Raw genomic sequence first — 14366 nt, forward strand, 5'->3', positions numbered from 1 at the left:
TGGTAATGTTGTAGTTTGCTAGGCTCCTTGTTTAAGTGAGTTTCGATGTCTTAAGCGAATGGTGCATGATTCCCGTCTCTGGGAATTTTGTAAGTGCCGTTTGGGCATGCGATTAATGAAATCTTCATTTACTAAAAAAAAAGGTTCAAAAAAGAAAAAGAAAAAAATTAGTGTCTAAGATTATGTTATTACTTTTTGTGAGATTGTAGGGTCTTCCTTAACACCGTGTATAAAATCTCGAGAGATTGAAAAAAAGTGATTTGTGATCGAAAGACATAAGAGATTTTGGCATAAATTGGGCCAAATTTCAACCCATCGTAGAAACCTAGTTTGAATGGGTAATTGCTTCGCTCCAGCAACAGTTTTTCTGAACCCCTCCAATGATGGCTTGGAACATATTTTAGGTTGTTTGAACAAATCCAAAAGACGTGTGTTATAGCAAAATATTTGACATTCAAAGACTTCGCAACTACCAAAATCTGTTCCAAGCCCCTTCCAATTTGTTCTTGAAAAATGAAAACTATTCACGCTTGGTTTATCTAATCATCTAACATGTCTCGATCAAAAATTTCACAATACTCTAGAACTTCAATGCTTTTTAGAGGTCAACTGTTAAGGTTCAAATAACATGTAAATAAATATTTAATTAACAATTAAATCATCTAAAAGAAGGTCATTGATGCTCTATACCACGCAATATTTTGATTTGTTAAACAAGGATTGAACCATCTTTTTTGCTTTGAAAAAAAGTTTGGAATCCGCCCTAACCCAAAAAAAAAAAAAAAAAAAATATTTGAATTGGATTGCTCACACAATAGCGCGCGCGCGCGCCCAGAATGCAGCAGACGCATATGAAGCAACTGGTCTACACCAGAATCCAAGCATGGAAGCGGTGCATGTCTTTAGCCCAACGCTGCACCAACATGCGCATCCTCAAACCCAGCCACGCCGTCTTCATCACCCACGGCCTCCACCTCAACAACTACGCCGTCAGCAAACTCATCGCCTTCTGCGCGCTCTCCGACTCCGGCAATCTCGGATACGCCTCTCTCCTCTTCAACCAAGTCCAGACCCCCAACACCTACATGTACAACACCCTGATCAGGGCCCACTCCACCAGCTCCGAGCCTTATCTGGCCATGCATTACTTCCGGCTTATGTTAAACCAGAGCGACTTAGAACCCGATAATTTTACGTTTCATTTCGTCATCTTGGGTTGCGTAAATTGCGCTTGGATTGTTCCGGGGAGGCAGATTCATAGTTGGGTGGTCAAGAATGGGATGGTTATAGTGGATGCTCATGTTCAGACTGCGCTTGTGAGGTTGTATGTGGAATGCAGGGTTTTAGGGGATGCACACAAGGTGTTCGATGAAATTTCTGAGAGAGATATGGTACAGTGGAATGTGATCATGAATGGGTATGTGAAGTGTGGCTTGGCTTCTGAGGCTTTGAGGGTTTTTCGGGATATGTTGGTGCGTGGGTTTGAGCCTGATGATTTTTGTGTGGCTACGGGGCTCGCGGCGTGTGCTCATTTGGGGGCTCTTTGGCAGGGGAAGTGGATTCATGAGTATGTTACAAAGAGGAAAGGGTTGGATTCTGATGTGTTTATTGGGACGGCGCTTGTTGATATGTATGCCAAGTGTGGTTGTATTGATTTGGCCGTGGAGGTGTTTGAGGGGATGGCGAAAAGGAATGTGGTGTCGTGGTCAGCCATGATTGGAGCGTTTGGAGTGCATGGTTATGCGGCAGAAGCAATTTCTTGCTTGGAGAGAATGCAGGTAGATGATGGAATCAAGCCTGATGGTGTTGTCCTTCTTGGAGTACTGATGGCCTGTACTCATGCAGGATTGCTTGAGAAGGGCAAGGCTCTGTTGGACAACATGAAAGCTCAATATGGGATTGTGCCCAAACACGAGCATTATAGTTGTGTTATAGACCTGCTGTGTAAAGCAGGTCGATTAAGTGATGCATTTGAGCTTATTAGAAGAATGCCCATGAAGCCGCTTGCTTCTGTGTGGGGTGCTTTATTGAGTGGGTGCCGTATCCACAATAATGTAGATCTTGCAGAGATTGCTGTCGAACAACTTCTACAGCTAGCAAATGATGACAGGGGAGAAGAAGTCGGTGCTTATGTTCAGTTATCAAACATTTATTTAGGTGCCCGGAGAAGTGAAGATGCACTTAGGATAAGGAAGATGATTGGTGAAAATGGAATCAAGAAGACACCAGGCTGCAGCATGCTAGAGGTGGATGGGAAGGTTAATGAGTTTGTTTCAGGAGATGTATCCCATTCACATCGTGTTCAGATTTGTACAATGTTGGATCTAATATCAGCTGATTCATTTCAGGAACTGTAAAATTAGTTAAACAGATATAAAAGAACTTTAGCTGTAGTTACGTAGTTGTTCATTGTATTCAGGGATTCATTTTTGCCATACAATCGTGCTTCTTCTTCAACATCTCGAAAACTCTTAGTTTTGTTGATTCCTGACATTCTCAGGACCCCTTCTACATTAGTTGAAGGTTCTGGTATATACTTCAGTAGCAACAATTCTGGTTGCAAATTTTCGACAACAATGACTACTCATGGTTAACTTGCATATACTTTCACTTGGTGTCTCAATTATAAACTTGAAAGTGACATTACGAAGCATACAATTGAACTAAAATTAGGTGCTAAATGAGGTTTGTCTTATATGCTCTACTTGTCTGATAAATTAGGTGGGAAGGATTTTGCAGAAAAGATGTGCTACTTCTAGATGTAGCGGTGTATATGAACAAGTTACTAATCCATCTGCCTCACCATTTACACGGTATGAAGCTGAGCCTACGAAATAAGCGGGTATCATTCTGTTGTTCTTGACAACTAGTGTGAATTCAGTCCGGTGATGATTCAGATCCTGTGAAGGGCACAAGACAATCAATGTTAAACCAACTTCAATATAAGAGGAAACCTCAAGGTACATAAATTTTTGTTTTACTATTGCTAGTTATGTGATCTATTTTCGGTTCAGATATGTTGTGAAGAAAAAGATAAGTTTGCGGTTCTCTGTCGTTTCAAAGGGTGAAGCTGCACGTAGACATAAATATCTAGCTTATATCTGTAAGGGAAGACCAGACATAGCAAGGTTTTGTTAAGACCTTGAAAATGTCTAACCTTTCGGTCAAGGACTCAAGGAGGGAACCACCACAACATGCATATCATGGTTGTTTGGAGGAAGATGTAAGCGAAGTGGGTAAAGTTGGCCATTCAGTGGATTGCGTGAACATACTTCAAATTCCTCGAGCCCTGTCTCTTCCTTCAACCTTTTCTTCAACGCCTCTACCTCACTACCTTTGAATGAAAAGGAAACACTTTCTGTTCCATCGTCATGGGCTTCTCCTTTGTCATCTGCTACATGATAGAAGATCATTCTTCCATTGTTCCTTGGCGAACCATGATCAATTGACTTCCTTGACTACATTTAAAGAATGAACAACAACCATCAACTCCATAAAATTTATCACCACACAGATTCACATAATATAGACAAAATAGAGTCATCTTGTTACTAAAAATTACAAACCTCTTTTTGGAGAAGTTGGGGAGACCTAAGCTCAATCTTAGTCGGAGAGCTCGATTCTGAAATCTCTATAGGTAATTCAGGTGGTGGAGAAGTAGGGGGTTGTGCCACTGCAGGAGGGGATTGTGGCGCTGCAGGAGGGGACTGTGGCTTTGCAGGAGGTGATTGTGCCTTTGCAGGAGGGGATTGTGCCCTTGCAGGAGTGGGCTGTGCCGCAGCCATTGATGGATGTTCTGGAGAATCACGTTTAAGCTCCACAACATCTATATCCCACAAAACCCAATCTTGTCTTGCAGATCTATGAGGGACATCATGGGTGATGGAGTTTCTCCAAGGTGGTACACCGCCATTTGCACGCAAGAATTGACCATAGGGTGTCTTGAGCTTAATCCGGTATCCCTCCCTTACAGGCTCCCATTCCAAAGAAGAATCGAGTCTCTTTGGCAGGGTTTGTAGGACTTTCTTGCCTCTCAATCCTAGACGGAATGGCATGTTAGAAGCTGTTAAGTATTTTCCATAACAGCTTTTCAAACGTAAAGCTGTTCCACTTTGGACAATCTCCACTGTCCATGTAGCATTCCTCGCCGTTCCATCACGATCTTGGCACACAGTCTCTTGATCATCCTCTGCTAATAGATATTTTTCATGGTGGCTTCGCAATCGTACCACTCTAGCTCTTTTGAAAAACTCCATAGCGTGGTGGTCGCATTAACATTAATCCATAACTGTAATTAGGCACAGAACAACAAAGATCGAACTTAGAGACATATAATTGTCTGAATCAAATGTAAGAATGATGTGAATTTCAATGGAAGAATTGGAAGCTGTGGCGGATGTTAACTTGTTAATGACCGGAAGGTATTGGAGGCAGAGGTGACCAAAGATTGAGGAAGTTGAGGAAAAACTGTGAGGGGGATATATTAAGGCTAGGGATGGTTATCTATACTATTATTAAGAGAAGAGAGTTTGTCAGCCAAACAGAAAAATTTTACCAAAATATTCCTTAAATATTAAAAAACATTTGAACTGAAATATTTGAGAAAAACAAAATGGTCAATTCACAAATAAAAGAAAAACAAAAAAAATTTAACAAAAAAAATCAAAAATAAAAAATGAAATATGAGCAGCAATTTTCTCCACATTCTGTGGAATAACTTCCCACATAATTACCCACGCTCATAGGGTGTGTTTGGAGTCTAGTTGTTTAATAAGGAAATGAAAAATTAGTTTAAAAGCAATTGCTGGAAATAGGGAGGAGGTGGTTTTGTACGGATAAGGTGATTGATTCCATTGTTTATGCATGGGATTGTCCCGTAATACATATGTAATTCATCTAATTAAATCCTCCAATAGAGAAATTTTTAGGTGCTACCGTCTAACCAGCTAGGATTGCCAGCTGGTCTGAGCCCCAGTAATGTTTTGACACGTGGACTCAATAAATATTTAATTAACTTATAATATTTGTAGAAAGACAGTTTTGGACTCTCTCTCTGTGCTTTGTTCATCGTCATCTTCCAACCTCCATTTCTTTATTTCCTTTTCAACACCAGGTCGCGATCAATATCTAGTTCTCCTCAAAATCATCTTGAAACAGTCATACAATTTAGCAATGGCTGTTGTGACCAACAACACCAAAATCTATTCTTTGCAGGATTCGTACCAATACATCGAATGAGATCGACGATAAATTGTCAAATATAACTCCAAGAAGTTGGTCCAATATAGAAAGTAATTACAATAGGGATATACGAGTGTTGATTGGTATTTGATAAACAAACAATAATAATCCAATCAATAAGGCTTAAATTCATTCACCTGTAGATGCAGAGTTTCACCAAATCCAGTTTAAATATATTGTTTAAAGCCTTAACTGCAATGGTGTGCATACAATTCCAATTGGTCAAAGAACCATATTCCAATTGCTTCCACCAAATTTGCAAAAGAAACCTCAATTAATGGATAAGCAAGATGAGGATATGCATCGGTAGCCATTGACAAAACCCAGGTCGATGATAACGAAGACCCAAAAGGGTCCTTTCACAAAAGAACTGCCTTTTATTTGTGTTATGCAAAAGTCCACGTGTCAAAACATTATTGGGGCGTTAGACCAGCTGGCAATCCTAGCTGGTTTGACTGTAGCACCTAAAAATTTCTCGGTTGGCTCCCACCAACCAAACAACCTTTTAAGGTTAAAATTTAAAATCTCAACATATACCCTAATTCACAAAAAAAAAAAAAAAAAACAAACAAAACAACTTCTTACTGACATACGCGTTAGCATGTGTTGAGAAGCTGGTATTTAGTAAAAAAAATCTCTAGGAGTCCATATAGGGATATTTGAAGTTTAAATTGTTACTTAAAATACCCAACTAAAAATCGAGAGGTGTTTGTCATACGAAAGGCTACTGCTGTACTTTGAAGAATTTTTATAATTTGTATCATTTTGTCTCCATTTTTTATGTTGATAATTTTTTTTCTTCAATTGAACAAAGAAAACCCACAAAACCACAAACTAAAACTACGAGCATATCCGCCCCCAGAAAGATCAAATTGGAAGGCGGAGCTCAAGAATAAGGGCAATTGATGCTGCCAAAGGACATCAATAGGAGTAGGGTGACATAAATTACCTAAACTGTTAGCCAGAAAATTGACTTTCCTCCAAACATGGCAAAAGGAGATGTGAGAAAATCTCTAAGAATTTGATCCGTCATGGAACTTCAATACGACCATTTAGCGTATCAATCAAGATTTAAGAGTCTTCTTCAACAATCAAGGACTAGGAAGTGAAAGTGGAGAGCCTCTGCCGGCCATAAGGATATCCATATGACCAAGATTCTTGCTCATAGCAATGAAAGGCTGCTAGAAGAATCACGAACAACCTACAAAACCGGCAGTAGCTAGCCTGATGAGTGGAATAAATTTTTCTTTCATAGCTTCCTTCTGATAATTTTACCATTGATAAATGAATAGTGATTGTTTCTATTATCGTTGTCAATATGAAGGGCGGACGCAACTGGTAGTTTTGCTGTGGTTGTGGCTTTAATGGAATAAATCAAATGTTTTGACATCATTCTATGCACAGTCATAGTGTTTCAATTCTATGGTTCACATGAACATTGCAGTTTTTTTTTTCTTTGAATAATGCATGCAAGAGACAATTAGGTTCTTTTTGTAAGAATGTAATTAAGAAGTTGAGTTTGATATGTTGTTTAGATCGAAGAGGACGATGGCGTGAACAAATCGATGTGTAAATAAACTGCCTACCAATCTACATCTTCACCCTTCATTATTGGGATGAGGCAGAGGCTGGATTTGAGATTTTGCGATGTTTATTTAAATATTAAAAAAATTAATGTAGCACTATCTTCAACAAACAACTCTCACCCCGATCGTACATGCATTGTCATAGCATTTAAAATGCTTAGATAGAAAACTGGGACTATTTCTTATCGGAAAAATATTGGACTTTAGGCGGCCGCCTCTTCTGACTCACCTTAACTGTTACTTTCGATTTAATCGAAGATATTTTATCAGAAATGCGAGTAACATTTTCTTTAACTTCTTTGCGAATTTTGTCCCGTTTTCCTAAAGGCATTTTAATGTCTCCCGGTGGAGATCTGGGTTCTTCTGATTGTGAAGATTCTGCATCATCATTTGTTGTATCATCTTCTGAACGCATCTCTAAGACATCTACATCCCATAGAATCCAATCCTGCCTCACAGTTTTTTGAGGGGCGTCATGCGTGATCGAATTTCTCAAAGGTGGAACGCCCCCATTGGCGCACAAGAATTGACCGTAGGGCGTCCTGAGCCTGACCTGATATCCATCACTTACAGGCTCCCATTCCAGAGAAGAATCCAATCTCCTTGGCTTGGTTTGCAGGACTTTGTTAATGCCTCTCAAGCCTGGTTTGAATGGCAAGCTTGACGCCTTTAGGTATTTTCCGTAACAGCTTTTGAAACGCAGAGTGTCTGCATGGTTAACAAACTCCACTGTCCATCTAGCATTGGTGGCTGTTCCATCCTTATCTTGTGTTACAGTCTCTCCATCTTCATTTGCTGATAGATATTTGTCATGGTGGCTTCGTAACCGTACCACTTTGGCATTTCTGAAAAATTCCATGTCCGACGCGCTCTGAAACAATAACATGATATGTTTGAACAAGATTACTATTGAAAATGAGTGATTTGTGTTTGGAATTTTGAATCTTGTTTGTATATATTTACCTTCCTTGCAGTGTACCAGAATTATATGAAGCAAATCAGTGAGTTGCTTGATGTTCTTATATGCATGCAATAATTGGAAATTAAGGAAGGATGTGTTTGTTAATGTGGAGTAGGAGAGGCAAATGACCAGTGCCCTCGAGCGCAGCTGAACCCTAAGCTGAACGCCGAGGACACGTCCAAAAACCGGAGGAGAACGACTCCGAACTCAATTTGGTTTCATTTTGAGATTGTCCAAGAAAAGGAAAGACATTTACCACAAAAATAGATATCCTACGGATATGGTGGAAGCTAGCTGCTCTGACCAACGCTCTTATAAGGTGATGCCACATGTGAAAAAAAAAAAATGAAACTGAAACTGAAACTGTTATGGAGATGTATTGACACATGGTTAATATTTTTTTTTTTTGATGACAACACATGGTTAATATTAGATAGCAAAGTTTAGGAAAACGCAAATGCTGGAAGTCGAGAGGTGGTCAATGGTTGTGCACCAGTTTGGCGACTATTAATCCAACTTCACTCACTTCTTGACAAAGATTTCAGTTGTCAAAAAAAAAAAAATATTTTCTAGCTAGAATGCACGATGAATAAAAATGTACTACTAAATGATTTTCACAAAAAGCAAATTTTTTTTTTTTTTTTTAGAATACACAAAAAGCAATTTAAGTTTCAACATTAGATAGAGAGAGAAAAAGTGAGCAAGCCCTGCGCCGTCGTCGGACGGGCTTTGTCCACTCTGTGTGAGTCTGGTGTGTTCGAGGTGGCTATTTGGAAGAGGAAGGCCGAGTTGGGAGTCGGAGTTTGGTTCTGGACTTGCGGTGCTTGTCTACGGCGTGGATCGGTGGGGGGTTGTTGGCTTAGATCAATGGGGTTTGGATTGATGCGGAGTGGATTGGAACGAGTTGGATCGGCGCGATATCGGAGATTGACTGGCGGCCTCAAATCCGTGGCAGCGCGGGGTAGTTCGGATTGGATCTGGTTCTTCATGGATCAGATTTGGGATGCGCGATGGGCGATCTGTCGTTGGAGGCGGCCGTGATGAGGCTGGTGCGAGGTGGTGGAGGGGGTGGGGCTTGGCCGGCGATGCCTGGTTGATGGTAGTCGGGGTCTGATGGCGGGGGTGGGCACTGACAGAACCTCCTCCTCGCTTATGTCGGGTGTGGTGGTACGCCGGTGGAGGCGCTGCGGTCGTGGTGGAACGATGGTAGGGACGAAAGGGCAGAGCAGGTTTTGCTAATGGGCTGGAGCAGTCCGTATGGGGTCTAGGCTTGGTCATGGGCCTGGATTCAGGTATTGGGCTGCTTTTTGTTTGATTGGTTGTTAGGTGGAGATCGTGGTGGATGGGGCGCCGCTGGTGGTGGTGCGATGGTGGATCGGGTTTGCCGTGGTGGCGGGCTTGGCTGTTACTAGTGTTTTCGGGTCTGGTTTTATTTTATTGTTGGTAATAAGACACTACTAAAGGTGTGGCAGAGACGATCTTCTCTGTCGCGGTCTCGGGGATCGTTCCTGTTCTGGAGTTGGGTCAGCAGCGGTGGCGAAACAGTCTGGCTAGACAATCATCCTTGGCCTTCTAGTGGGTCCTTCCTATCTGGGATCGGGTCGGAGGCGATGGCGTTTTGGAGCAGTGGTGGATGGATGGTGTCTACAATATGGTGGTGATGGTGTTGGGTTTTCTTTAGTCCCAGGTCTGAAAGTCCGGCAATCCTTTTGGTTGAGTTTAGGTCACAATGAGTGTTGGCTTGGTTGATCAAAAGCTGGTCAGGAGGACTCTGGTGGGTGAGTTTAGTGTCGACACAAGTGACTTGGCTAGTTTTAGAGTTCTTACTAGCTGGACGAGAGGTGAGATGTCAAGGGTTCACTGCTCCTGTGCTTTTTGTCTTTGTCATACAGTTGTAGTGCAAGTTTAGAGTCAGTATTTAGAGTTCCAGTGGGAAGTCTAGAGGCCATTTCTGGGTAAGAGATGTAGTCTAAAACTCGGTATAAGCAGTTCATTATTAATGAAGTTCTTATTTGATCAAAAAAAAAAGTTTCAACATTAGTCAAAGTAGCTGCCAAGTTTGTGCCATATTTATTCTAAGAGAGACCCTCTCTAAATATAGACATTCACTCATGAGTTTTATATCTGATCCCAATGTTTGGTTCCTGCATACATATATATATATATTGTAATAACCTGTTTTAACAACTCTTAGTGGAATTAATGTTAATAAAGGAAAAAGGGGGCAGACAACTTTCTGATTTTAGGGAGTAAAGCTCGGAGATGTGTTTATTTGTCCTGTTTATGCATAATTGGTGACAGTTAACAAGCAGACTAGCATCTCTCTCTCACTCACTCTGTTTCACTTCAAAAAAAAAACAGAGCATTAGTTCTCTAACTCTGTTCTTCCTCCATCAACCACCTCCAGACGTCGGATCACTCCCTTTGGCTTCGCCTGAGGCTGCTCTACCTACTGGACGTCGTCTTTTTCCCCGGCACAGCCTCAAGGTTTGGCAAACCAGCTCGAACCCGGTTGCACCCGAAAACGAACTAACTCATCCTCCTCGTGTTTCCGGCCACCAATTCCCCCCAAACTTCATCCCCGAACTCGCCTCAACGTCCTGAAGCTCCCAGAAGTGGCCTTGCACGGCGGCGCTACTCGTGGTGGCGGCTGGAAGCCAGACCCGATCAAATCGAAAACCGAAGCTTCGATCGATATATCTCGCGCTACAGGACGTTGTTTTGAGTGTTTCTTGAACTGGTGAACTCAGAGTGAGGATCTGAACAACTTTCCAGAAGGTATCGAGGCCTGAAGTTGCAGTTTTTACGTCGAACTAGGAGCTCGCCGGTTTCTGGGTTTTTCCGGCCAACCGACTGGTTTGAGGTAATTTCTATTCCTTCCGGTCATTTTCAGACTTCGTGCTAGTTATGAAAGTTGTCAAGCATGATGAGAGGAAGAAGAGCAGCCCGGCCCCGACACCATTGGTGGTGGTCGGCGGCGGCTCTGCCACTAACTCCGGCGGCCCTTTCCGGCCACCTCCGGGGATCAAAAATATGGTTTCTGTACATTTTCAGATTCTATATTTCAATACGATCATTTTGATATATTATACACAATTTTTGGATATCATATGATTAAGTTATGAATTTTACGATTTCGATCGATTTCGATCGTTCGATTTGTGATATGTGAAGATCGGACCGTCCGATGGACTTGTAGTTTTGATATGTTGATCTTATGACTGTCCCAGTGGCTTTGTGTGGTCATGGGCGAAGATCCGACCGTTGGATCTTCGTATAATTGCTAAACAGTGATTAGGGAGGCGATTCGTGAGAATCCGTCCGTTGGATTTTCGTATAAATTAGCGGAGATGTTAGTAAGGACAATTCAGGAAGATCTGACCGTTGGATCTTCGTGATGATTTTTGGAGGATGATCCTAAAGGCGATCTGTGAGGATCCGACCGTTGGATCATCATTTAATTTCGATCCGACCGTTGGATTGTCGTTTGATTTTGTTTTTGAGTTATTGGCTAAGTTAAGGTCATGTCTGATTAGGTGATCGACGGTTTGATTTGGCGGACGATTCGTGAAAGTGTATTTTGAGCTGTTAAGAAGACGCAGCGGGAATTTAGAGGTGAGTAAACCTCACGTGGTTCATATTACGAACCGAATAAATTTAATTACCTTATTTTGTCGTAATTGCGTGAAAATATTTATGGAATAAATATTTGTTTTAAAATCATATGGACTTGATCAACTACGGTCCATGGGTAAGTAAAATGATTTTTACGATACAAATGAATTTCTCGGTTTTATTGCATGTGAACTATAGTTAGTATTAGTGATTATCCCTGAGCGGATAATTACGTATATATATATTTACGTGATTATATGTGAATGGTGTGACATTGAAGAGTGTGGAAATTGGGGTGATTAAATTATTATGAATTGACATGTGACTTACCATATTTATATGTGATGAACATGATTGATGAGTTCTTGTTAATATTCATGATTTACATTGGAGGATGTATAGAGTTAGAGAATGTAAGGTTCTGAGGATGAGGTGTCCGAAGTTCGACGGTTAAGGATAACCGGAGTGTTTGTGTGCTGAGGACGGGGATGTCCAAGGTGCGACGGTTTATTATTAACCGAAGTTGTGTGCTGAGGACGGGGATGTCCAAAGCGCGACGGTTTATTATTAACCGAAGTATATGGTGCTGAGGACGGGGATGTCCAAAGCGCGACGGTTATAGTGTTAACCGAAGTATTTTTGCCGTTGCTTGACCCTAGGCCAAGGTGTCAGAGGTAACGAGGCAGTTAGAGCTCTAACGTGTTATTGGGATGGACCAGAGTGGTGTTATGTGGGTTGGGTGTTTGCAGGACCAGTGTGGTGTATTGTGATTTGAGGATTGTGAAAATGTATTCCTTGTGGTTTTCCATGAGTGGTTTGATGTCTCTTTGCAGACGTAATACTGTTGAATTTTACTTGAATTGTAATTTAATAAATCAACAGTTCTTTCTTGTTTACTCATACGAGCTTTGCAAAAAGCTTACCGGGTTTTGTGTTGTTGCAATTCCCGGTACACTATTCAAACGGTGTAGCGGGTAATCCTACAGGACAGGAGAATCAGGAAGGTGATCGAGCTGTGTAGAGTAGCTGCTTGTGATACTCTGATTTTATGTTGTGAGGTTCGTTATGCTCGTTTAGAGTTTTACAATTTTACTTTGTAAGAGGGAATTGTAATAATTAACTCGAAGTTTACCGATTTGGAAATTTTGTGTAAGTGGTGGAGTTGTTTCTGAGAAAAGAATTCAGAACGTTTATTTGTTTAAGTTGTTTAATTCATGTTTCGGATTTTGAATGTGTTATTCAAAATTCGGGGCGTGACAGTTTGGTATCAGAGCGTAAGGTGCATATTTGGTGATGTGTCAATACTTTCCGAGTGATGGCCCGTCTGCAGCGGATCCCCATCGTGTGCTCTTCGGTATTGGCTAAGTCATTGGGTATGTGTGAGTGTTAGGAGTCGTTTAGGCCGCTAAGTAGTCTTAGGAACGTGAATACTTTTCTTGTAGTATCGACTTGGTTAATATGGACTAGTATTGACTTATACTATGTTGAGTGTTATACATGTATTAACCAAACATACTATGCTTCCTAGGTAATGGAAATTCCGAGGGGTGGGCCTAGACGTCGTGGTGGGGGTGTAAGAGAAGGTAGAACTGGTGATAGAGACAGGTTCCGTCCCATAGAGGAGCTTTATGATGATGATGTAGAGTCTTCTATCGGTGTACAACCTACTCCGCCCATGGGTGAAATGGCTGACCCTGGTCGTCTGTTGAGATTGGCTAGAGACATTAATCATCTGGGAGCAGCCAAGTTTCATGGAAGCATGGATTACATGGTGGCGGATCAATGGGTCGAGGATATGGAGAATTATTTTGAGATGATGGACTGTAATGAGATCGAAAAGAGGAAGTTAGCCACTTTCATGCTAAAGGGTGAGGCTAGGGTGTGGTGGAATTGTATGCAAAAGACCATTGATGTGACCACCCTGACTTGGGATGGTTTTGTGAGACTATTCCGAGAGAAGTACTTTCCAGCTTCAGTGAGAGAAAAATTGGAACGGGAGTTTCTCTCACTAACACAAGGGAAGATGACGGTGACAGAGTATGAGGCAGAGTTCTCTAGGCTATATAGGTTTGTGAAATCAATGGATGCTGAGGATTTGGCCAAGAAGTTTCAGCGGGGGTTGAATGCTTCCATTGAGCGTGATGTGGCCATTTTGGAACTGAAGGTCATGAAGGAAATTCTAGCAAAGGCTCTGATCATTGAGCAACAGAACTTGATTCATAAGGAGAAGGAAACAGCTGAGAGGGATTTTCAGGGAAAGGGAAAGGCAGTGGCAGGTAACAGTGGATCCAGAGACTTTAGGGGTGGATACTGGAAGAGACAAAAGACTCAGTTCCACCATCAGGCCCCAGCTAGAGTAGCAGCAGCTCCTCTTCCTCCTATTCGGGCCGTACCTGTCAGACAAGTTGCAGCTGCAGCGCCTGTGAGATGTTATAACTGCGATGAGTTGGGTCATCTCTCTAGGGCTTGCACTAAACCCAGGGCTAAGGGATGCTTTCGTTGCGGACAGACTGGACACCTTGCCAAGGACTGTACTCGACCCCGTGTTGGAGGACAAGGTAATCAGCAAAGGCTCTTACCTCCAGTACCAGCTAGAGTCTTTGCAATCGGTCAGAGAGGCACTGGGGTGGAAGGTACCTTATCTGTTTATAACTATCTTGCTAGAGTATTGTTTGATACGGGAGCCTCTCACTCTTTCATATCTAGTTCAGTAGTGGATGTGTTGGGATTGATTGTCATGCCTCTTACTAGATCATTATGTGTTACATCACCTCTGGGTGTGTCTCTTGAGCTGGATATGTTTTGTGATGATTGCCCTATTGGGATAGGTGGTAGAGAGTTCTCTGCATCATTGATTGTGATTCCGGATCACACATATGATGTGATTTTGGGTATGGATTGGTTGAGCCCGAACCATGCATTGATTGATTGCTTTAGGATGATTGTGTCCTTCCGTATTCCTG

At 41.8% G+C, this 14366-nt stretch overlaps 4 protein-coding genes and 1 long non-coding RNA gene across 7 annotated transcripts; 3 read left to right on the forward strand and 2 right to left on the reverse strand.

Annotated features, from left to right (window-relative positions):
- The first annotated feature begins 757 nt into the window (after positions 1-757).
- Positions 758-2401, forward strand: LOC133726434 (pentatricopeptide repeat-containing protein At3g28660-like). The gene has a single exon (XM_062153981.1). The coding sequence runs from the start codon at positions 837-839 to the stop codon at positions 2355-2357; it is 1521 nt and encodes a 506-aa protein (XP_062009965.1). The 5' UTR covers positions 758-836; the 3' UTR covers positions 2358-2401.
- A 330-nt stretch (positions 2402-2731) lies between these two features.
- LOC133726435 (uncharacterized) lies at positions 2732-4502 on the reverse strand. Of its 3 annotated transcripts, XM_062153983.1 has the most exons (4): positions 4405-4502; positions 3567-4288; positions 3158-3458; positions 2732-2900 (listed from the first exon to the last, which is right to left on the reverse strand). In XM_062153983.1, the coding sequence occupies exons 2-3, from the start codon at positions 4254-4256 to the stop codon at positions 3165-3167; spliced, it is 984 nt and encodes a 327-aa protein (XP_062009967.1). In that variant the 5' UTR covers positions 4257-4288; positions 4405-4502; the 3' UTR covers positions 2732-2900; positions 3158-3164. The 3 variants fall into 3 exon arrangements, with proteins under 3 accessions (XP_062009967.1, XP_062009968.1, XP_062009966.1); XM_062153984.1 differs by having other exon boundaries at positions 3142-3458; positions 3567-4457; XM_062153982.1 differs by having other exon boundaries at positions 3567-4455.
- A 2292-nt stretch (positions 4503-6794) lies between these two features.
- Positions 6795-8021, reverse strand: LOC133746352 (uncharacterized). The gene is made up of 2 exons (XM_062174534.1): positions 7791-8021; positions 6795-7698 (listed from the first exon to the last, which is right to left on the reverse strand). The coding sequence occupies exon 2, from the start codon at positions 7684-7686 to the stop codon at positions 7003-7005; it is 684 nt and encodes a 227-aa protein (XP_062030518.1). The 5' UTR covers positions 7687-7698; positions 7791-8021; the 3' UTR covers positions 6795-7002.
- Positions 8022-10107: 2086 nt separating this feature from the next.
- Positions 10108-12583, forward strand: LOC133746359 (uncharacterized). The gene is made up of 2 exons (XR_009864094.1): positions 10108-11403; positions 12375-12583. It is a non-coding gene; the product is annotated as an uncharacterized LOC133746359 (long non-coding RNA).
- A 351-nt stretch (positions 12584-12934) lies between these two features.
- LOC133733955 (uncharacterized) lies at positions 12935-14055 on the forward strand. The gene is made up of 2 exons (XM_062161614.1): positions 12935-13961; positions 14018-14055. Exons 1-2 carry the CDS (start codon positions 12935-12937, stop codon positions 14053-14055), a joined length of 1065 nt encoding a protein of 354 aa, XP_062017598.1.
- Positions 14056-14366: the final 311 nt, after the last annotated feature.

Source organism: Rosa rugosa, chromosome 1 (assembly GCF_958449725.1).
Source record: "Rosa rugosa chromosome 1, drRosRugo1.1, whole genome shotgun sequence".
NCBI classification, from domain to species: domain Eukaryota; kingdom Viridiplantae; phylum Streptophyta; class Magnoliopsida; order Rosales; family Rosaceae; genus Rosa; species Rosa rugosa.